General features: G+C 48.0%; 1 protein-coding gene and 1 pseudogene across 1 annotated transcript in view; one reads left to right on the top strand and one right to left on the bottom strand.

The window, feature by feature from the left end:
• The window catches only part of Map3k13 (mitogen-activated protein kinase kinase kinase 13), a 93,783-nt gene that overhangs the window by 67,767 nt on the left and 2,171 nt on the right, over positions 1-23,845 (top strand). Inside the window, exons 7-13 of the mRNA XM_057763508.1 lie at positions 242-350; positions 7,792-7,901; positions 10,493-10,609; positions 11,352-11,489; positions 16,451-17,219; positions 21,820-21,887; positions 22,586-22,883. Coding sequence (XP_057619491.1) covers positions 242-350; positions 7,792-7,901; positions 10,493-10,609; positions 11,352-11,489; positions 16,451-17,219; positions 21,820-21,887; positions 22,586-22,883 — 1,609 coding nt within the window. The remainder of the gene's footprint in view (positions 1-241; positions 351-7,791; positions 7,902-10,492; positions 10,610-11,351; positions 11,490-16,450; positions 17,220-21,819; positions 21,888-22,585; positions 22,884-23,845) is intronic.
• On the bottom strand, positions 19,596-21,040 carry LOC130870741 (heterogeneous nuclear ribonucleoprotein A3-like; annotated as a pseudogene).

Genomic DNA, 23,845 nt, shown 5'->3' with positions numbered 1-23,845 from the left:
CTGTCGAAACCTAACAGCGGAGAGCTCGGATTACTTCACTGTTCCTGGCGGATTGCAGACCTAACTTCCCACATCTTCAGTAGATACTTGTCCTGGCCACAGTTTTCCTTTGCACGTCGGTACATCTAAACTGTCTGAGGCGTAGCAGTTCTTGGGATAAAACATGTGTTTTCTAAAGCAGAGTGCAGCCTCTGCGCCCCCAGACACACCCTCTGAGATGCACACGCTCTCTTTCTCTTAGGCAGAGTAAGCCTCGCAACCGGCCGTCCTTTCGGCAGACGCTCATGCATCTGGACATTGCATCGGCAGATGTGCTCGCCACCCCGCAGGAGACTTACTTCAAGTCTCAGGTAAGCCAGCGCTCTCCTGCCTCATGACTGGGCAGTCAGCCAAGGAGAGCTGCTAGCCGTGCAGCCATTAAATGACCCTATTTGTGGTGAGACAGTAATTGTGATGGTTGGTGAACGTGACTGTGAACTCTGGTGACGCTGTTTAAGGAGGAGAAAGAGGACATGAAAGCTGCCTCGCCCCTGCATTCGAATCAGCACCTCTGCTGTTCCTCCTGAGGGACAGCTCACTTTGAAGCACAAGAGCTGAAGACAAGAAGAAGGAACTTAAGGACCAGACAGCAGAATTAGGCCTTAGTGGTCCCCGATTTAAAAAAAAAAAGTAGTTTAACATATCTGTTAACCTTCATTGTACTAAAATTTTCCACAGCTTACACTAAGAAACAAAGTAAGCATTTATTTAGCTTACCATTCCATAGACAGTTTGAACTAGGCAATTCTTTCAAGGCTTTGAGTTCACCGAGAGGCCTGGAAGCAAATCCCAGGTTAGCAGGAAGGTAATTCCATGTGGCCTCCTTAACAGTGTGCTGAGCATCTGGCTAGGGGCTAGAGTTCCTCTGTCCTTCATGTGGCTGCTAATTCTTTCACAAGCTCATTTGGGCTTCCTCTCATTCCGTTTATTTCCATGGTGACAAGTGGATCAAAAGAGCATGGTCCCGTACAGGTGATTGTCATGCTGCTTTGCATAACGCCTGTCATAGTGCTGCACTGGCTGCAGCAAGTCACAGGCCATCAGACTAGGCCACCACTCCTCCTAACCAGAGCATCTGCCAGAGCGGGTTGTAAGGCATGGAGCCAGAGAGGGGAAGGCTGTGGCTCTTGGGTGGAAATGCTGTCGGTGTCAGCAGGATGCGGCTCCGACCGCTGTTACTGTGGATGGGGAGTGACTGGAGACCCAGGCGAGATCACAAAATAGTAACCCAGATTTCTAAAGAAATGTGATTGTAGCCAGGCAGTGGTGATGCATGCCTTTAATCCCAACACTCGGGAGACAGAGGCAGGCGAATCTCTGTGAGTTCGAGCCCAGCCTGCTGTACAGAGTAAGTTCCAGGACAGGCTCCAAAGCTTCAGAGAAACCCTGTCTCAAAAAAACAAACAAACAAACAAAAAAGTGATTGTTCTAAATTAGACCTTTGTGTGTACAAAATTATTTTCATCATGATTTTGGCAATACTCGGGATTGAACCTGGGTTTTCTTAAATGCTAGGCAATCACTCTACCACTGAGCTCCGCCTCAGACTTTTGTTGATTGTGTTTTGATTTTTATATATACAAGTCTTGCTAAGTTGCTCAGGCGGGCCTTGAACTCATTCCATAGCACAGAGAGACTGTGAATGTGGGATTCCTCCCGTCTTAGCATCCTGAGTAGGCGGAATTGCAGGCCTGCACCACATGCCCAGCTTAGAATCGAACCGTTAATACCATATTAGCATATGTGAAACTTCACATTAGACATATGGCTTTTCTCATTTTTATTATTGTTATTAAGTTTCTAAAATGACATTTATGAAGTGAACTTCATCTCTGCAGTGACTTCCAATATCATTTCAAAGATTTATTCTTAGGAGAGACATTTTATTACACACATTTATTACCTAAAAATAGACTAAATTAAATGCATAAAATTTATTCTAACCTACAGGGAAAATTGATGTCTACACAATAAAAATTTTACATATAAAAATCAGGGAAAATGTAATTTTCTTCTCCAAGTGAGACTTGGAGAAGCTTCCTCAGCCCTCAGATTGCAGTCTAGATACTTCTAGGGAAGCCTGAGATGTCTTCAAGGCGATCACAAGAAGGAAACTTTTTTCATGATAACATTAAGTTGTTACTGTTTTCAATCTTGTTCTCTCAGGACTATATGCAGACTGTTCTAGAAACTATATAATGTGAGATGTAACTCTGATGGCAAACAGAATGTTTTCTAATATCCTCATGTGTATAACTCACAGTTTTTATGTCTAGCCTAATATCAGCAGGTATTGCCCACATAAACAAATGTCATGTGGAATCTTCAATAATTTAGAAGACAATAATGAGGTTCTTACACATAAAAATGTGGAAGACCCTGTCCCCAGTGGGCACAGATCTTACAGGAAAACTTCTGATGAAAAGAGAACTGGTCACGAGGAAGAAGCAGAGAGGGTACAAGTAGGAAAAGAAGAAACCAGAGTATTGCCTTGAAGACAGCAGGATCCTATCCTGAAAGGACTCCACTAAAAATCTCTCAGACTAACACACATTCTCAGCCAATCCCAAGGATAGGAAATCCACAGACAGAAGTCAGCCGCCTTTCCAGTCATCAGAGATCAACTGCTGAGAAGAAACCAGAGAAAAAGATCTCCTTGACAATGAAGAAAGCCCGAACAGAAGGCTGAAGGACGTGCAGTGGAGGCGCAGAAGGAAGGAGCTGAAGACTACAGACGGTGGAAAGATCTTCTGCGCTCAAGGATTGGCAAAACCAATAATGTGAAAGTGTGCTAGCTAGTGTGTGTCAGCTTGATATGAAATAAGAGAACATCAGTTAAGATGTCTCCATGATCCAGCTATAGGGCATTTTCTTAATTAATGAGTGATGGGGGAGGGACCAGCCCATTGTCTGTGGTCCTGGGTTCTATAAGAAAACAGGCTGAGCCGGGCAGTGGTGGTGCACGCCTTTAATCCCAGCACTCGGGAGGCAGAGGCAGGCGGATCTCTGTGAGTTCGAGGCCAGCCTGGTCTACAAGAGCTAGTTCCAGGACAGGCTCCAAAAAAGCTATGAAGAAACCCTGTCTCGAAAAATCCAAAAAAAAAAAAACAAAAACAAAGACTGAGTAAGCCATAGGGATCAAGCCTGTAAGCAGCTCCCCTCCATGGCCTCTGCATCAGTTTCTGTATCCAGGTTCCTGCCCTGCTTGAGTTCCTGTCTTGACTTCCTTCAGCGATGGACTACAGTGTAGAAGTGTAAACCAAATAAACCCTTTCCTCCCCAATTGCTTTTGGCCATGGTATTTTATTGCAGCAATCTAGCAGAATCTAAGGCAGCTAGATTCCTGAAAGTGATCCACAAATTCAAGCCATTCCCCATCAAAATGCCAATTGCATTGTCTACAAAACTAGAAAAAACAATCCTAAAAATCATAAGGAAGCACAGAAACCGGAAAGTCCGAAGTGATCCTGAGCCTGGAGTTCCCACTTCCTGATCTGGACTCCGCAGAGCCCCCGAACAAAACCAGCGTGGTCTGCATCACAGCAGCCAAGGGAACCACGAAGAGAACAGACAGCACAGCCACCCGTTCTCAGCAAAGGCCAGGAACATCCACTCAACAAGATGACCTCTTCAAGAGACCGTGCTGGGAGCTTTGTTTGTCATAGCCAGAACCTGGAGACAACCTAGATGCCCCTCGACCGAAGAATGGATAAGGAAAATGTGGTACATTTACACAATGGAGTACTACACAGCAGAAAAAACAATGACATCTTGAATTTTGCAGGCAAATGGATGGAGCTAGTGAGGTAACCCAGACACAGAAAGACAATTATCACATGTACTCACTCATAAGTGGTTTTTAAACATAAAGCAAAGAAAGCCAGCCCACAAATGACAATCCCAGAGAACTTAGACAGCAATGAGGTCACTAAGAAACACTTACATAGATCTAATCTACATGGGAAGTAGAATAGAAAGTAGAAAAACACAAGATCTCCTGAGTAAATTGGGAGCGTGGGGACCTTGGGAGAGGGTTGGGGGGGGGGAGAAGCAGGGAGGGGAGCAAAGAAAAACGTAGAGCTCAATAAAAATCAATCAAAAAGAAACTGTGCTGGGGAGCTAGGTGACCACATGGGAAACAATAAAACCGCATCTCTTTCTCTTACACACACCCTGCACAGAAAAGGATCAAAAGCCTAATGTTAAACCTAAACCTTTAGAAACCTAGAGAAAAACATAAGTCATCTACAGGTTCATTGTAATTACCAGCAAAATTCTAGTGACATTTTCTCAGGTCTAGGGGAAACATGCTAAAATTCATATGAATTATAAAGGAACATGCGTAGCAAAGCAGTCCTAAGCAGAAAGAATGCTGCTGGGGGCACTGCGGTACCTGACCTCAGATCACACCACAGAGCACAGTGATCTCAGATCACACCACAGACCATAGTGATGAGTGCCTGCTGGCACTGGCACAGATGCAGACATGTAGACCAGTGGATTAGGGTCAGAAATAAACCACAGCTTCATCTTTGACAAATTCATACACACACTGGAGTTAGGGAAAATCTAGTCAACAGACGGTGCTGGCAAAGCCGAAGAATGGAGTCAGATCCACGTCTCTAATCCTGCACAAAAATCAACTCAAAATGCATTAAAGACCTTAATTTAAAAGCTGAAGTGTTGAGACTGGAGAGAGGGCTCAGCAGCTAAGAGTGCTTGCTGCTCTTCAAGAGGACCTGAGTTCACATCCCTGCATCTGTATCAAGTGGCTCATAGCACAGCCGCCTGTAACGCCAGCTCCAGGGATTCTAGTGTCCTCTTCTGGCTGCTATCATGGGCCTCTGCCACCTGTGCACATATTCACACACACACACACACACATTTAAAGTAAACCTTGAAAACAAGGGAGGCATATTCATGGTACTCCTGTGTGTTTCTTGCTGTGCAGTCCGATGGACTCCATAGACGCATGAAATCTTCAACCACAGACATGGGACACTGTCAGAAACTGTTTAGTACATGTAACTGGTGTCGGAAAAGATGTGGTGTGTCTTTTGTTCTTTGGTTTGTTTGTTTGTGGATTTTTGTTTGTTGTGTTATTTCTTTTTCTTTTTTAGTGAAACGAGAGTAGCATCAAATGCTCCGAGGAAATCTTCCAACTGTAGTCTATGGTTGCAAATAGCTTTGCCCCCCTTACTGGCAACCTATATAGTATCACAACTTTGAAAATCAAATTATAGTGGAAGCACTAAGTCAAAAGCTATTGAAACAGTCAATTTAACTATATATATATATATATATATATATATATATATATATATATATGGAAAATGTCATAATCTGAGATTTTACTTCAAGAGCCTAGACAAATGGCTCAGCAGTTAAAAGAGCACTGGCTGCTCCTCCAGAGGATCTGAGTTTAGTTTCCAGCATCTACAGGCACCCTCATACAGACATACATGTAGACAAAACATCAGTACACATAAAATAAAACTAATTTTTTAAAATGATTTTACTTCAGTGCTCTCACACCAGTGTTAAGTTTTCTGAAAAGCTCCCATGTGCAAAGCCCTGCACAAAGCAGCTAAGGTCCTGCGGTCACTGCCCCAGTGGGCCAGCTCACTTCCATTGCCGGGTCAAGAGTCAAAACAAAGTGCTGGTCTCACCAAAGGTTCTTCTGGGGCTAGGAGAGGAGAGAATAGGTCAGGGAGGAGAAGAGTATGTCGGGCATCTGCTTTAACGTGCACTGCCAGGGTAAATTACTATCCACGGGAGCTTGGTGAGCAGAACAGGTTATTCCCCAGGTCTGAGGCCAGGAAGTCCATGACAAGTCCAAGGCCAGCAGATCCAGGACATGGGAAGAACATGAGTCCTGCTTCATGGGTGACACTCTCTGTGTTCCCAGCCTGCCTCCCAAGGATACTTCCTCATACCAAAACAGATACCCCCCTGACCTACTGCCTCCCCAAAGCTCCACCTCCTCCCTTTGCCTTGGGACTCACGGGGTGTGAGAACAGAGTCCAGAGTACAGCAGTGTCTTGCTGTTTGTTAATTCCTCCACAGTCTCCTCCCAACATACAATGTCATTTCTCCCTCAATAACTCCTAGTCTGCTTGTTGCAGTAATTTTTGCTAGTTGCAAAAAAATTTCAACTGTTTATAAATTGATGTTTCCAGGTCTGAAATTAAGACCATCTCTGGCTAATGATGATGGAGTATTGATGAGCTGGCTAGAGAAGCGCTAGGAAGCCTGTGGGCCTTGACTCTAAGCCCTGCCCTGACCCCTACTCAAGGCGTCCCCGTGAAGGTCTAGAGAGGAATAGGAACACGGGTGCCCTGTGCACTGTTTGCTTGCTACCTGCTATTGTTTGCTTGCCAGGAAGCTAAAAACTCTCAGCCTGATTGTAGCTTCTCCATGCTTCCTCTGATAAGCTCTCAAGATTAATAAGATGGAGGCTGTTGTATTTTGTCACTGTTCTGCTCCACGGGGGAATACCTGGGTGTTTCACACACACGTGGTTTTGCTCTTACTGTCACAGTCTGTGACCTTGCTTCCTCTCACCTGCTGACACGCTGCCCTCAGCATCCACTGTCCAACATTGTTGGCTTCTAGTCGCAACTGTCAAGAGTGTGGATGCGGAGAGCGTGGCGAGCTGGGATACTAATCTCTTTCCAAGATCTTGATCTGGTTCTTCTGGATGGATGCTGAGAAATGGGATTGCCGTCACCAGGGCCATTAGAAACGCGCGTCAGTGCTGATGTGTGGAGATTGGAGCCTGTCGGACTGTCGGTGGGAGGGCAAGGGGTAAGCACTGCAAAAGGCAGCGTGTGCCTCCTCCGGAATGAAAAGCTGAACTGCACGTGGCTCACGATCCAGAGTTCTGTCTATTAGTACATGTGTCAGGGCGAAGGAGCCGTCCCAGGAGAATGTGCAGTGTTAGAAACACCCAGTTCTACTTACAGCAGAGTGCAGCTTCATGACCACTCCGGATCTCCTTCCCTCAGATTCTTTATCCTCAATTTCTGCCGTTGTGGGGTTTTCCTGTTACTGACCCGAATGTGAAATTCAGCCCTTCTTTGATTTTTTAAGTGATTTGAAGAAAAAACAAAACAAAGAAACACCTCATCTCATTAAAAGCCAAGTGGATGTTGGGAGATCCCTGAGTGTTTGTGAAGTGAAAGCAATCTTGGGCACCCTGAATCATGTGTTAGACCCTCGCCCCTTGCCTCGGTGATCTTCTCGGACTCCTCCATTGTTTGCCCCTCTTCTCCATCCCCCTTTCCCTCCTCCTCCCCTTCAGCCTGTATTCCTGTGCAGTGTACTGCTCTCCAGAGCACTTTCTCTGGGCTATTCTGCTCCATCCGTCCCTCTTTCTTCAGCAAAGCCGAGGTGGTAGCAGCTGTGAAGAGCCTCATGGCTCACAGTCTTCAGGGCTTTCTTTCTGCCTCCCTACTGCATACGCTACCTCCCAGAAGTGATTGGCCGCTGTGCCCTGTGCTGTTTCTGCTGTAGGGAAACTGCAAAAGAGACAGCGCTGTGTTCAGGACAGAGTGGGGCTTGCACTTATAGAGTGGAGGCTGTTTCGTCCTTGATGAGCTAGCGCATCTTGAACATTTACCCCGAACAATCTCCGGTAGAAAGTTTGGGGAAACGTGGAGAGGCACAGGAGGAAATGTCTGTGACGTGGTGTCATGGGCGCATCGGGGATGGAGACTACAGTGTTCACAGAGTTCAACTTTCCTCCCGCAGGCTGAATGGAGAGAAGAAGTGAAGAAGCACTTTGAGAAAATCAAAAGTGAAGGGGCCTGTATCCACCGGTTAGATGAAGAGCTGATCCGCCGGCGCAGGGAAGAGCTCAGGTCAGCCCCCCTTCTCACCAGAGTCCCACTTCAGTCTCCCTGTCCTTGGGGAACCTGAAAAGACTGCCCTCAAAGCAGCAGGAGCACATGGTGCTTCCTAAGGTTGTGCGAGTGTGTGGAGGGTGGGCGTGGGGCGCTGGCTAATGGATGCTGTTATAAATAGACAGAAAGAAGTTCTCCAATTCTGTGTGTACTGGGGTGGCGGGAGGTGACAACCTCGCTCACCTGCTTGCTTGAGTCAAGGTTTCACTCTGTGGTCCTTGCTGGATTGTAGATCAAGCTGGTCTAGAAATCACGGAGACCTGCCTTTCTCGGCCTCCTGGGTACGGGGATTGTAGGCCTACACTACCACCCTAACTTCAGTATTTTTAATTAAAGAAGCTAGAAGAAAGGGTTTGAAATGTTTCCAACATAAAGAAATGGTCATTGTTGGGGGAGAGTATCATAATTCCCATGATTTTTTCATTAATTCCTTATTAAATTCTATGTCTGTGTCTGTGTGAACACATGAGTGCAGATGCCACAGAAGCCAGGGGCTGAGATGAGCTGGAGTTGCAGGTGGTTGTGAGCCACCTGATATGGATGCTGGGAATTGAACTCGGGTCCTCCGGAAGAGCTGTGCATACACTTAACTGCTGAACCATCTCTCCTGCCCTGGTTATCCTGCTTTGAACACTATATGACAAATATATGTATCAAAATGTCACTGGGTACTGCATAAATACGTACAACTTTTCTATCAGCTAAAAAGAATTAACATGTGAACAATAAAAAGTTACCCTGTGAGAGACAGTTCAGCGAGTAAGGATCTTGCCACAGGAGTTTGAGGACCTGAGTTTGAATTCCTAGAGCCACAGAAGTCGGGGTATGGCAGCTATGATCCAGGAGCTCCTGGGGCAGGATGGGAGGCAATGCCAGGATGCTCCCCAGGAGCTGTGGGACAGCCAGCCTACACTGTACGGTGCAGAGGTCAACAGCGGCCTCCAGCACAGTTACCTGAGGGACAACACTGACGGGTGATCTTGGACCTCCACACGCACACCATGGCAATGTGCACACCCATATACATACAGCTACCTTCAACATGTGCACACCCACGCACACAGCCACCTTCAACATGTGCACACCCATGTGCACACAGCCACCTTCAGCATGTGCACACCCATGCACACAGATACCTTCAGCATGTGCACACCCATGTGCACACAGCCACCTTCAACATGTGCACACCCATGTGCACACAGCCACCTTCAGCATGTGCACACCCATGTGCACACAGCCACCTTCAACATGTGCACACCCACGCACACAGATACCTTCAACATGTGCACACCCATGTGCACACAGCCACCTTCAACATGTGCACACCCATGTGCACACAGCCACCTTCAGCATGTGCACACCCATGTGCACACAGCCACCTTCAACATGTGCACACCCACACACAGCCACCTTCAACATGTGCACACCCATGTGCACACAGCCACCTTCAGCATGCGCACACCCATGTGCACACAGCCACCTTCAGCATGTGCACACCCATGTGCACACAGCCACCTTCAGCATGCGCACACCCGTGTGCACACAGCCACCTTCAGCATGTGCACACCCATGTGCACACAGCCACCTTCAGCATGTGCACACCCATGTGCACACAGCCACCTTCAACATGTGTACACCCCCGCATACAGATACCTTCAACATGTGCAGACCCACGCACACAGCCACCTTCAACATGTGCACACCCATGCACACAGCCTTTCAACATGTGTATACCCATGCACACACTTCTTCACTATTTTTTACCTGCTCCTCTCACCTGTTTCCTCCTTTATGATCCTCTGAGCACGGACCCTTAGAGCACTTCCACAGTTCTCGGTGCCATTGGAGCCAGGAATTTACAGGCTCCAGTTCTGGCCTCAATATAATAAGCACAGTATTCGGCAGTTAGGCCTCTGGAACAAAATGCCTTAGACTTAGCAGTTTATGAACAGAAGAAATGCGCTGCCCATGGTTCTGGGGGCGGAGCATCAGGGAATTCAGTAGCTGGTGAAGACCCATCAATCATATCATGGCACCCGCGTGTGTCCTTACATGGTGGAGAAACAAAAGGCTTCCTCTGCTACCCCCTGCCACTACCTCCAGAACCATCACCTTATGGGTGAAGGTTTACATTTGAATCTGGGGGAAACACTGCAACCACACCAGCCCAGATAAGACCTGTGCCATGGATAGGCACGTGATCATGGAGTATGAGGACCTGAGTTTGAATTAAAATCATTGACTAATTAACTTTTAAGTTATGCCCACTAATATGTGACTCACTGTATTGTGCTAAGACTGTGCCGTGTGCACAAATGAAGATAATAAAGAGCGCACAGACTGTATGCTTACTTTGTCTGTGGCCTGTGTGGCTGGAGGGGCCCTTAGGATCAAACACGCAGCCCAGATTTCCTAACCCCACTCCTTGTCTGAATCCTTGTGTTTAGAAACCCCTGGGGCTGGTGCTTTGAAGTAAGCCACCATGCATGCTCCATTAGAGCTGACTTCCGTTCTCCTCAGCCTTGCTCATCCTGTGTTTTCACTGACAGACATGCACTGGATATTCGAGAGCACTATGAGCGAAAGCTCGAGCGGGCCAACAATCTGTACATGGAGCTGAGCGCCATCATGCTGCAGCTGGAGATGCGGGAGAAGGAGCTCCTGAAGTACGTATCCCACCGGTCCCAGCCAGTCCCAGCCAGTTCCAGCCAGTCCCAGCCCATCCCAGCCAGTCCCAGCCCTAGCGGCTCTGAGTCCCTCCGTAAGACCTTCTGCTCTGCAGCACATGTGGATATTTTAGTTACTCCATCAGCATTCCTTAGGGACTTTCTGTCCTCAGTCCCTACCAGGGTGTTCAGCATGTGTGCGTCACTCTGCCGCACGGTTCAGCATGCGTGTGTCTCTCTGCCGCATGGTTCAGCATGCGTGTGTCTCTCTGCCGCATGGTTCAGCATGCGTGTGTCTCTCTGCTGCATGATTTAGCATGCGTGTGTCTCTCTGCCGCATGGTTCAGCATGCGTGTGTCTCTCTGCTGCACGATTCAGCATGTGTGCGTCACTCTGCCGCACGGTTCAGCATGCGTGTGTCTCTCTGCCGCATGGTTCAGCATGCATGTGTCTCTCTGCTGCATGATTTAGCATGCGTGTGTCTCTCTGCTGCACGGTTCAGCATGCGTGGCTCTCTGCTGCACGGTTCAGCATGCGTGTGTCTCTCTGCCGCATGGTTCAGCATGTGTGTGTCTCCCTGCCGCCCGGTTCAGCCTGTGTGTGTCACTGCCTCATGGTTCCTTTTCTGTAGGTAGGGAATTAGGAGGGTGTCTTCTGGTTCCATGGTCACCACCTTAGATCATCTCTGTCCTGACTTTCTGCCTACCAAAACTCAAGAGTGGCTTTGTCCTTCATCCCACAGGCGAGAGCAGGCAGTGGAAAAGAAGTATCCTGGGACCTACAAGCGGCACCCTGTCCGTCCAATAATCCACCCAAATGCCATGGAGAAGCTCATGAAAAGGAAGGGGGTGCCGCACAAGGCTGGAGTGCAGACTAAGCGGTGAGACAACTGTATCTGTGCATCTGATGTTTATCTAAACTGGGGGGGGGGGCTGGAAAAGGGCAGTCTCAGATGTCCGGATGTGGTCTTTCTGGGGCTTTCTAGCAGCTCATGGCTGCAGGTAAAGCCAAGTAGGAAGATGAGAGAGCATGGCACAGACCCCAGAAGTCTCACTTTTACCACCTGAGGCCCTCTGTCTTAGTACCAAATACAGGACAAGGACGTGTACAACAGGAGCAGTCAGATCTGGTTGAAAGTGCAGCCCTGATTTATAGGTGTGTGACTTGAGCCATGTCACTTGGCTTCTTTCAACTCTAGTATCCTCATGGGTAAATGGTATCGTTATGGCATATGGGATTTCTTTCTAGTTCTCTTTCTTTCTTTCTTTCTTTCTTTCTTTCTTTCTTTCTTCCTTCCTTCCTTCCTTCCTTCCTTCCTTCCTTCCTTCCTTCCTGTCTTTCTTTCTTTCTTTCTTTTTTGTTGTTGTTTGGTTTTTGTAGTTTTTTTTTGAGACAGGGTTTCTCTGTGTAGCTTTAGAGCCTGTCCTGGAACTCGCTCTGTAAACCAGGCTGGCCTCAAACTCACAGAGATTCACCTGCCTCTGCCTCCTGAATGCTGGGATTAAAGGTGTGAGGCACCACTGCCTGGCTTGGGATTTCTTTTTATTCTTATAACCCTTAGAAACAGAACTGAGTTCATTGTAATTCTTGATTTTTGACACAGTGGTCAATATATTTACTTAGTTCTTAATAATATATAACTCACCACCAATAATAAAACAGGGCATTGATATTATGCATCCCGAGCCAAGAGGTCCCCTGTACTCTACCTTTAGACGGAATTTTTATGACTTTTGTTTTATTTGGTTTTGTTGGTTTGTTTGCTGGGCAGTGCTCAGACTGGCCTCAAACTCAGTGTCCTCCTGCCTCAATCTCTTAAGTAGCCAGGGAAACAAGAATGTGCCCTCACACCCCACTGCGAAGGTTGATCGGTGTGAAATCACCTATCAGGCATTGGTGCCCGAAAGCATGGTTTAATTTTTAAGACATCATTCTTTCCCATTTATTTTTATGTTTTGATTTTTCAAGAAACTCTTTTCTCTATGTAGCCCCGGCTGTCCTAGAACTCACTCTGTAGACCAGGCTGGCCTCGTACTCAGAGATTCACCTGCCTCTGCCTTCTGAGTGCTGGGATTAAAGGTGTGCGCCACCATGCCCAGTTTCTTTCCCTTTTCATAGCACTTGCTTTATGTTGATTTAATCTCAGTATTAGAAAGTGGAGCTACATCTCTGTGTAGAGTGTGTGTTTAGCTGTAGGGGGCCCCAAATTCAATGCCTAGCACCTTCCAAACACCTTAGGATTCTTCTTCACTCCTTTCTGGAATCACCAAATGCTGTGGAACCTTATCATTCTCACTTGCCAGAGAACTGGCTCCCTCCCGGTCAGGCTACTATAAAGGAGAGAATGTCCTGGGCTTGTAAGATTCAAGCCAAATACCGTAAGAAAATAGGAAGGAGAAACACAGGCCAAGAATGTCTTTTACCTTTTAAATTTTTATTAACTTAGAAGTAGCAGGTTTTTATGGCGTCTTCATACACACTTAGCTTTGGCTGACCCTCTGTGTCTTCTCTCTCCTCTTCCCTACCTCCCATCTCCACGCTGCCCGTCCCTGCTTGAGCCGTTCTCCCCCAGTATTCTCCCTCCACCCCAGATGAGATGGATTCTGTAGCCCTCCCGCTGCCCCTTTCTAGTCTCCTGACCTCCACACAGGCTCACTCACATAAACACACGAATCTACATTTGGAGCTGGGATCCACATATGACAGACAACATGGGGAGTTTGTCTTTCTGAGCCCAGGTTACCTCATTTAATATTACATTTTTCAGATCCATCCATTTCCCTGGATTTTTCATAATTTCATTTATCTTTGCAGCTGAATAAAATTCCATTGTGCATATGGACCTCATTTCTGCCATCCTCTCTTCCACTGACGTATATGTAGTTTGCTTTTATTTCCTGTCTGTTGTGAGTCGAGCCACAATAAACGCGTGTGCACGTCTCTCTGGAGCAGGGCACGCAGTCTTTCTGGTGCATTCACAGGAGGGGTAAAACTAGGTCAGATGGTGATTCTAGTTCTAGCTTTTGGAGGAGCCTCTTGATCTCCATAGTGGTGACACCAGTATGGATAAAAGTGCATGCCTCCCCCTAGTGTGCCTGTGTTCCTTCCTCCATATCCGTGCCAGCATTTGTTGTCATTTGTTTTCTTGGTGACAGTCACTAACTGAGGAGAGAAGGAATTTCAGAGTAGTTTTAGTTTGCATTTCCTTGGTGGTTAAGGGAGTGAGCCACTGTTTTTTTCAGTGTGTGTGTGTGTGTGTGCATGCGCATAGGTGAGCACATGTGAACAGGTGCATATGTATGTATGTATGTATGTACATATGGAAAGAGATCATTCTTGACTGTTGTTCCCCAGATGACATTCACATTGTTCTTTTGAGAAAGGGTCTCACACGGCCCAGCATTCACTAAGGAGGCTAGGCTCTCCAATCAGTGGATCCCAGGAATCTACCTATTGCTGCCTCCCCCTCCCCCGACTCAGCCCCATCCCCAAGCTGGGATTACAAGACCATGCCACTACACCTGGCTTCTTTTTAAACATGGGTTCTGGGGATCAAGTTCATTTCCTCGAGCTTATGTGGCAACTCTGATGGAGGTAATTCTTCAATTAAGGGTCCCTCTTGGGACGATGTGTCAAACTGACAACCACAATCTGCCATCACACTTTTTGGTAGGTCCTCCCGGCCTGTTTTCCATAGGCTTCAGGAAGGACATAGAAATCCATCTAAAAGAGAAGCCCGAGGTGGGAAAGAGCTGTGCCCTGGAGTAAAAGCTATTGAGGTCAAAGAATCAGTTCCTCTTTGTGGTGACGAACACAGCTATGAAGCGGCTGGTCACAGTGAGAGCACATTACATATTGTGACTGACGTGGTAGAGAAGGTCACTCTGGGGACACTTCTCCTCAACTCCTTTGGATGCCACCACAGCTTGTTACCAGCTCTGCAGGACCCCCTGTCCCAGTAGAAGCCCTGGACCCCTTCCATGCAGGTCCTCCCCACAGCTCAGGCTGGCCAGCAGGAGTGTCTGCTGCAGTGCTCTGGGACTTGCATAGTGGTGTCTCAGATGTTGCGACTCAGTTGGGAGGGGCTAGGGCAGTGTGCAGAGGGGGCTGCTGCCTGCCCTCTTCCAAGCCACCACGTCTGAGTGCTTCATAACAGGCTGAGAGAATGCTTCTGCTGTTTCAGAAAGGAATGTGTGGACCTCCCAGCTCTAAAACCTCCTACTGGTTTGTGCCCTATCTGGTCCTAAAGACGGAGTGCTGCTGTCTGGTGAGAAGGGAGAGGTCCCAAGTCCATCCATCAACTCAGAAACCACCTGTTTACATGTAGGCTGAGGTTTCCTACTGCGTGTAACCTTCACAACTGGTCCCGGAGGCACAGGAACAAGGAGGCCTCCTCCCGTTAGGATGGAAGTAGAATGTTAGGTTGGGGGGCACCCAGTTGGTAGAGTGCTCTTATAACAGGCACAAAGCCCTGGAGTCCATTCCCAGTGTGGTATGAACAGGCACAGTGATGTGTGCCTTCAATTGCATCATTGAGGAGAAGTAGGAGCTCAAGGTGATCCTTAACAAAGTTCAAGGCCAGCTTGGGCTAGGGAGCCTGTCTCATAGAGGGAGTAAAAAGTAGAAATCCACCGTGACTTCTCACTAACCCTTGGTTTCTCCGTGGTTTTGGAGCCTGTCCTGGAACTAGCTCTTGTAGACCAGGCTGGTCTCGAACTCACAGAGATCCGCCTGCCTCTGCCTCCCAAGTGCTGGGATTAAAGGCGTGCGCCACCACTGCCCGGCCTCACTAACCCTTTCTTGCTGCCTTTGCCTAACCCCCTGGCCCTTCTCCCTCCCAGACCCCTCCTTCCTGTCTGCCTTTAGGATTTATTGAGTACCTGCTGTATACAAGGACGGATTTTCCACTAGACCCTGTCTAGACCAAACTCCTTGAACTGTTTAGATCTTGCCAATGAGCCTGGGGTTTGTCCAGTGGTACTATACCTCTCTCCTCTGTGACGGATCATTGGACAGATGTCTGATATGAGCAAACCCCCATGCCCATTCCTTGCTGCCCATACCTGTGAGGGTACCAGGCTGACAGCCAAGATCCCAAGGAAGACATTAAGGATCTCATAGAACAAAGCCAGTGACCGACCCAGAATCCAGAGGAATAAAAGCCACCAGTAAGACAGCTCAGCTGATAACAGTACGTAAACCTGATGACCAGAGTTCAATCCTCAGATCCCACGGTAGAAGGAGAGAAGCAGCTCCTCACAGTTATGCTCTGGCCTCCATACATGCAATGTGGAACACACATATACATACGCATATGCACACACACACACACACACACACACACACCATATATACCTCCCACAATAATAATTAATTTTTTTTTTTAAAAAAAATCACTGTAAGTAGACATTTAGGTTGTTTCCCAGATTTGCTATTTTAAACAGCACTCGCTGTACTATTATAACATTAAGCAGCTCCCTGTATGCATTGGGAAACATCCCCGTGTCTGCAAATGCTGACTGGAGGGCGTGTGAAGCCGGGTGGGTGACTCACACTAGTAGTTCCAGGACTCAGGAGGCTGAAGCGGGAGGATTGCCGTGAGGATGAGCCTAGCCTTGGCTACAGAGTAGACCCAATCTCGAACAAACAGACACGCAGTAACAAAAGTGTGTAGGGCTATGGATGTGGCTGAGCAGGAGGGTGCTTGCCTAACAGACACAAGACACCAGAGTTGACCCACAAAGTTACAAATTTATAATCCAAGAGTGTATTTTAAAGTTTGGCGCATTTTACTCCAAACATGTTTCAATGTGTTTGACACAAATCTGTTCTTCTTCTTAGGCCAGACCTGTTACGCTCTGAAGGTATCCCCAGTGCAGAAGTACTTCCCACTGCGTCCCCTCTGTCTGGAAGTCCCAAAATGTCCTCGTCAAGCAGCAAGAGCCGATACCGGAGCAAACCACGTCACCGCCGAGGGAATAGTAGAGGCAGCCATAGTGACTTTGCGGCAATCTTGAAAAGCCAGCCGACCCAGGAAAATGCCTCCCACCCCACCTACCTACATCACACTCAGGCTCCGTGCCCTCCTCTCCATCAGCATAGCCCCCTCCAGCAGCAATACCAGCAACCCCCTTCTAACCTGCCTCAGAGCCACCATCCCAGACTCAATATGCATGGGCAGGACATTGCAACCTGTGCCAATAACCTGAGGTATTTCGGCCCAGCAGCAGCCCTGCGGAGTCCTCTCAGCAACCATGCTCAAAGACAGATGCCGGGCTCCAGCCCGGACCTCATCTCCACAGCCATGGCGGCAGACTGCTGGAGGGGTCCTGAACTTGAGCAGGCTGGGCCCTGGGGCTGCTGTCAGACCGAAGCCTATGATCCCTGTCTCCAGTGCAGACCAGAGTATGCTGGGTCTTTAGATGGTTCCACTACTGAGCCAGTGGGAAGCGGTCCAGACTGTTCCAGTTCACCAGCACACAATCCTCTTTCGGGAAACGCCCAAGACTCCGAGAGAATGGAGGCCAATGGATTCAATGGCTGTCAATCTGGTATTTCTCATCAGTTCACACCCCCAATACTACCTCAAAAGACACGGCCCCTTCAGAAGGTAAGGGATGACAAGAGTAGACTGTGTCCCTGCCATCAAATGTCATCACCCATGTGGTACACGTTATAAAGCTGGGCATTAAAAGGCCCGGATGGGGGTTTTCCATTGGGAAAGGGTGAGACACCAAAAGTGGTGTTTCTTTTACTTCAAAGGCTCCTCCCTCCACAGTGCTCCAGTGGCAGGCCAGGGAGTGGATTTGGGGGATTACTGAATGGGGAGACTGGAATAACCATATACTAAAGATGTGTAGTCACATGTTTGCAAGCTATTGTCCTAGAACTCCAGTCTTGAGGGATGTCCCAAGGAAGTTTAGGAGTGGAGATTCCTGGTGCATGATGACAAACATGGTCTTGGAGAAGGCACATCGGGACTGTTTCCCAGCATTCCTGCATCTGGTTGGCTACACAGCCTTTTTTTTTTTTTTTTGGTTTTTCGAGACAGGGTTTCTTACACAGCCTTTTAAAACTGGTGCTTCTTAATCCCCTCGGCACCAATGCTCTTTACAATGTAACATCAACAGCCATCTTGACTCAGCTAGCTCTGAATCCCGAAACCTGTTTGTCTCCTCCACTGGCTGCCTAGCAGTCCTCCATGATGTTGGAGATCTATGCTTGGGAGTCACCAGTTCAAAGCCAGGGCTGTCCCCTTAGCACCTCTGTGAATCTGCCACTGTCTGTGCAGAGGGCCCAACAGTGGACTCTCCCAGGCTGGCCGACTTGAAGATTACTTGAATTAGTAAGAAGGAAGCATCTCGAATGGTGCCTGGAATGAAGCCTGCTTTAAATGTTAGCTTTCTTCGCTAAGGACTCTACCGGGTTATTGTGAGCATGGTAAACGTTTAATCCTAGATGTTACTCCTGCTCATCATAACTGTTGAGGGGAGGAGGGAGTGTGAGAGGAGTTTGCTCAACTGGACATTTCTTGGGAAAGGAGCTAACGCTGGGCACTATTTGCTGTCTCAGAACTGTGTTCCTTCCTCCAGGTGTGCCACTGCTGGCTGAGCAGAGGTCCACGTGTGCTTTCACGTGGCAACCTGGATGTGAGCTAATCCATTCTGCACCCTCCCCAGTCCCCTGTAGCCAGTAACATAGAGTCCGCCATAGCCAGTAACGTGGAGTCCATCCATCTAAATGGACAGGATGGCTGGTTGGCTAGTTGGTTGGTTTGGTTTGGTTTGGTTGGTATGTGGCACAGAGTCTTGCTGTGTAGCTCAAGCTGGTCTCAAACTCAGAATTCTCCTGTCTCAGCCCCTTACGTGCTAGGTTTATAGACATGCACTACCGTAGCCAGCTTGGTTTGTTTGGTGGCAGATGCCTTTGCCCCCAGCCATCTCACCAGCCTGCCTGTAGTTGATGACTACAGCCCACGGTTCTGTAGTCATCTCAGTGACCAATTTTAAAGCATTTTCATCAACCCCCAAAGAAACTCACACCTTTTCTGACCCCCTCCATGTCACACCTTTGAACCGCCCTGCTGTCTTTCGGTGCCATCTCTAGCTCTGCAGACCCCAGAGCGTGCAGCACCATCAGCCTCATTAGAACCGCACACCCCGTAGCAGCTCAGCTTCCCTTTCCCCAGATGCATTTCCACGGGGGTTCCTGATGTAACTGCTCGTCTTGGCAATCAGGATTGCTAACTCCAGCCCCATTAGTGGTGGGCCGTCTAAGCTCTCAGGAGACTGTGATCCAGGGACTGTGGGTACATAGCTGATCTTACCCGGGGCCGATTTTCTGCACTTAGTGCCGATGACATGCCCTCTGGGGAAGATTAGCTGCCCCCCGTTCATTTGTGCAGCCTTTCACATCATCCACAGACCCCAGCAACCATCTCAGCGGTCCCTGCTAACACGTAGACTCAGTGAAAATGCATGAAGAGCCTTTTTAAAAATTGAAACGTAATGACCAGTGTTCTTTTTTTTTTTTTTTAACTTTTGAGATCTTTTTCATTTGAAAGTAATCTTAATGCTATTAAATTCACAAATATGCTATTTTTTTATTACCCAATCCTAATTATCTAAAACACACATTGCAAACATACAAATATCTATTCTCTCCACATGTCAGCGCCCATTTATCATGGTTTTGGAAATGGGGAGAATAGATTCCCCTTAAGTTGCAAGTCAGTAGGTGTTTCTTTACAGTTAACTTTAGCAAAATTCATACAAAATAGTAATTAACAATGATCTTCTTTACTTGTTAACTCACAAGGAAACACCTTCAAAACTGCGTTATTTTTGTTAAAGTTTCTGTACTAAAATGTAGAAAAACTGAACTACACAAATATTGAAAAGTTAAAAATTCCTTAATTTTTATTCCTGGTACCACTACCACAATCTACAGGGCAGTATACCTGATGTAATGAAAAGAAAGAGAAAGACAAAGCTACAACAGATAAAAGACCTCAGGAACGTACATCTAATTGACACTACATTGCATTAATCAATAGCTGCACTTTTTGCAAACTGTGGCTCTGACAGTCCTGAACAAGAAGGGCCTCCTGTTTAAGCTGCGGTAACTTTTCTGACTATGGATCATCGCTCCTTCTGTGGCAGATTTTTACAGTTCCTCTAATGCATTTAGGATGACTGTCTCAAAGTAACCTGCAGCTTTCCTGACAACTCCTCGCTCTCTCTCCTGCTAAGAACTGTAGCCCTTTTCTGCTGTTTTTTTTTTTAAAACCTTCTGCTACCATATCCACCACTTCCACCACCTGATCCATAGCCACCACCATAGGGACTGCCTGAGCTTCTTCCACCAAAACTGCCCCCTTTCATGGGTCCATAATTTGATTGCTGTTGTCCACTATAATTTCCAAAGTCATTATAGTTCCCACCACCATAGTTACCTCCACCAAAATTTCCTCCTTCATTGTAACTGTCATATCCTCCTCCTCCACCACCACCATATCCACCACCTTGGTTTCCATAGCCTGGTCCACCACCACCATAGCCTCCTCTACTGCTGTAACCAGGACCACCACCATAGTTGCCACCATCACCTCCAAATTCATTATATCCACCATCACCACCTCCATAACTACCTCTGCTGCCACCACCTCCACCACCATAGCCTCCTCTTCCACCAAAGTTTCCACCGCGACCAAAATTACCTCCACCACCTCCAAAGTTCCCTCCACGACCCATAAAATTGCCAGATCCACCTCCACGGCCTCTCTGTGATCCAGCAGACTGCATCTCTTGTTTAGAAAGGGCCTTTTTCACTTCACAATTATGCCCATTAATAGTGTGGTATTTCTGAACAACAATTTTATCAACTGTGTCATGGTCATCAAAAGTCACAAAAGCAAATCCTCTCTTTTTCCCACTCTGCCTGTCTTCCATAACTTCTATGGTTTCAATCTTGCCATACTTTTCAAAGTAGTCTCTCAGGTTGTACTCTTCTGTATCCTCTTTAATACCACAAACAAAGATTTTCTTCACTGTTAAATGTGCACCAGGCTTTACAGAATCCTCTCTAGAAACGGCTCTCTTTGGTTCCACCACACGCCCATCAACTTTGTGTGGCCGAGCACACATTGCAGCATCCACCTCTTCAACACAAGAGTAGGTCACAAAACCAAAGCCCCTGGAACGTTTTGTTTGGGGATCTCTCATTACCACACAATCTGTAAGTGTGCCCCATTTCTCAAAATGTTCTCTTAAGCTATCATCTGTGGTTTCAAAGCTCAGACCACCAATAAACAGTTTCCTCAACTGTTCTGGTTCCTTTGGATCATGGCCCTTCTCCCCCCCCCCCCCCCCCGCGGCGGCGGCGACGGCCGGAGTCAGGCTGGGGGCGACCGGGCGGCGGTTTTACCTCCATTTTGAGACCGGACTCGCCTCTTCCAACTCGAGTTCAATATCATGACCAGTGTTCTTATGGCATTGCACCTTCAATGGAGTGCTTGAGTCCAAACAGGTTATTTTTACATTTAACACTGGATGACATTTAACACTGACATTCAAACACCGTGCGTCTTCACATGGCTATAGTATTAGTGGAAAATGAAAGAGGAAAGAACTTGCTGGGCTTGCAGAACTGGAAAGCCCCTTCCAGGTCGAGTTCCTATGAAAGGCCCCAGAACTACTCATGTTACAGGACAGTATCCGAAATCCAAGACCTTGTCAGCTTCCTCTCAATCACCCCTCTCTGGACACCTGCACGGGGCCTTCACCCCCTGAAGGCAAAGGGAAACTTATGTGTCTTCCAGCACCTGGTAAAAGGCCTGTTGCCATGGAAACGGGGTACATTGCTGCTGAATGGAGGGTTCATATGGATGTGGTGGTTTGGGCTGCTTTGCTTTGTATTAGGGAGTTGTTTGTTTTGTTTGGGGGTTTGTTTGTATGTTTTTGAGATAGCATTTGACTAAATAGCCCAGGATGACCCAGAACTCACTCTGTGCCTGGGCTGCCCTCAGTCCACCTGCCTTGGCCTCCGGAGTGTGCTCCCCTACGAGGATGAGGACAGATATATTTGAAGAGGCCATCAGCAGGCGGTCACTAAACCCTTTAGAATGAAACTAAATCTGTTTGAGGTAATGAGAGATGGGGAGAAGGGAGATTCCACAGTCAATAAAGGTCTTTCCCCCTTGTCCTCCTCAGAGTGGAGATGACTCCTCGGAAGAAGAAGGGGAGGTGGACAGTGAAGTGGAGTTTCCTCGAAGACAGAGGTAAAGCCCCCACGAGCCTGTGACCATGTTCAGTGTGGTGGGGAAGCTCCCGAGTGTACCATACAGGCTCAGCCAGAGGCCCATCTGCAGCCACTTTACGGGGAGTTTGAAGTAAACACTGACTTCTTCCCAGCATGTCTGACAGTTGCCCTGCACAGCAGGTCACAGGTCATCGGATTCACTTCCAGAGAACTTCACAGTGAGGAGCATGAGCACAGTGTCCGGTTTGGGAGAGAGGAGGGGTGGCACGTGTTTGTGGTGACTGGTGGTTCCTAGTGGACCTCCTTTGCTAGTCTCTTGACGCTGCTGTAGCCAAATATCACAGACTAGGGAGTTTATGGAACAACATGTATTTCTCCCAGTTGTGGAAGCTGGGCAGTCCAAGATGGCGGTGACAGTGATTCCATTCCTAGTCACGGCTTTCTTCCTAGCTTGCAGACAGCCACCTTCTTCAGGTTCCTCACTTGTGAGAGATGGATAAATTAGAGAATGTGGTGGGGGCGCAGTTCAGCTCATGGCTCCTCTCTACTTCTGTAAACATTGTCTTTTAGTCTTCCTCTGGGGCGGGAGATAACGGTTCCCGTCACGGCGGCGGCGAGACAGCTAGCTACCCCTCCTCTGGTTAAGTTTGCGTGTTTTCCCCGCCTCCGGGCCCCACCCCTCCTCTGGTTAAGTCTGCCCGTTTTCCCCGCCTCCAGGCCCCACCGCTGTATTCGCAGCTGCCAGTCATACTCAACCTTTAGCTCCGAGAACTTCTCTGTGTCCGACGGCGAGGAAGGGAACACCAGCGACCACTCAAACAGCCCCGATGAGTCCGCTGACAGACGGGAGGACCGCCTGGCTGAGAAACTAGACGACCTGCTGTCCCAGACGCCCGAGGCGCCCATTGAGATCTCCTCCCACTCAGATGGCCTGTCTGACAAGGAGTGTGCGGTCCGGCGCGTGAAGACACAGATGTCCCTGGGCAAGCTGTGCGCCGAGGAACGTGGCTACGAGGTGGGCACCTCTCCCTCCTCCTCATGCCACTGCGCGGTTCCTGGTTCTCTGGGATTTAGAGTAGCATCCTAATTTGCTTTCTGTTGCTGATAGGGACTATGGCCAAAAAGAACCTGGGGAAGAAAGGGTTGATTTCAGATTAGAGTTCACAGTCCATCACTGAGAGAAACCGAAGAGGAGGCACCAAAGTTGAGCAGGGGCCTGGAGGCAGGAGCTGACGCAGCCACTGTAGAAGACAGCTGCTGCTGCTGCTGACTTGTTCCCATGGCTGCCTCAGCTTGGTACAACCCAAGCCCACCTGCCCAGGGAGTGGTACCACTGGGAGGCTGGGTCCTCCCACATCAATTGTTAATCAAGAAAGCGATACCCAGACTTGCCTACAGGCCAGTCAGATGAAAGCATTTTCTCAAGTGAGGTTTCCTCTCCTCAGATGATCCCCGCTTGTGTCAAGTTGATAGAACAACTAAGTAGGTTCAAGCCTCGGGGTCTTTATAATTTCCAATCAGTAGATAAAATATGCACCGCCTCCATGATGTAGACACAGGCGTGTAGCTGGGGCTCTCTGAATAAGGACAGTGTCTCACAAGTGAGCCAGAGACCTGAAATGTTCGAAAACCCCCACCCATTTCTCACCCCATCTCCCAATTCTGTTAGGGGACTGGGTGTCCCTCCCTCCGTGCCCTCACTCTCCTCTGGAGAGCCAGGGGAGTGTGGTGTTTATAGGCGTAAACCCTGGACTCAGACTCCCTAGACAGATGCAAAGCCCAGCCATTCTACCTACCATGTAACCTTGGGCAAGTTGCTTAGCCTCAATGAAGGTAAGTGTCCTTAGCTAAAAAGTGTGTGTGATATCTATCAAATCTATGAGAAATGGCCGGTTTCCGTAGGTGAGTAGATGGTTGTGAGTAGACTGGACTAGCAGATGTAAAGGACCTAGAGTAAGTGGTACCCGAGGCCCTGGA

Source organism: Chionomys nivalis, chromosome 3, assembly GCF_950005125.1.
Source record: "Chionomys nivalis chromosome 3, mChiNiv1.1, whole genome shotgun sequence".
NCBI lineage: Eukaryota > Metazoa > Chordata > Mammalia > Rodentia > Cricetidae > Chionomys > Chionomys nivalis.
The sequence above is the reverse complement of the archived record's forward strand: the minus strand, read 5'-3'. Positions and strand labels throughout refer to the sequence as shown.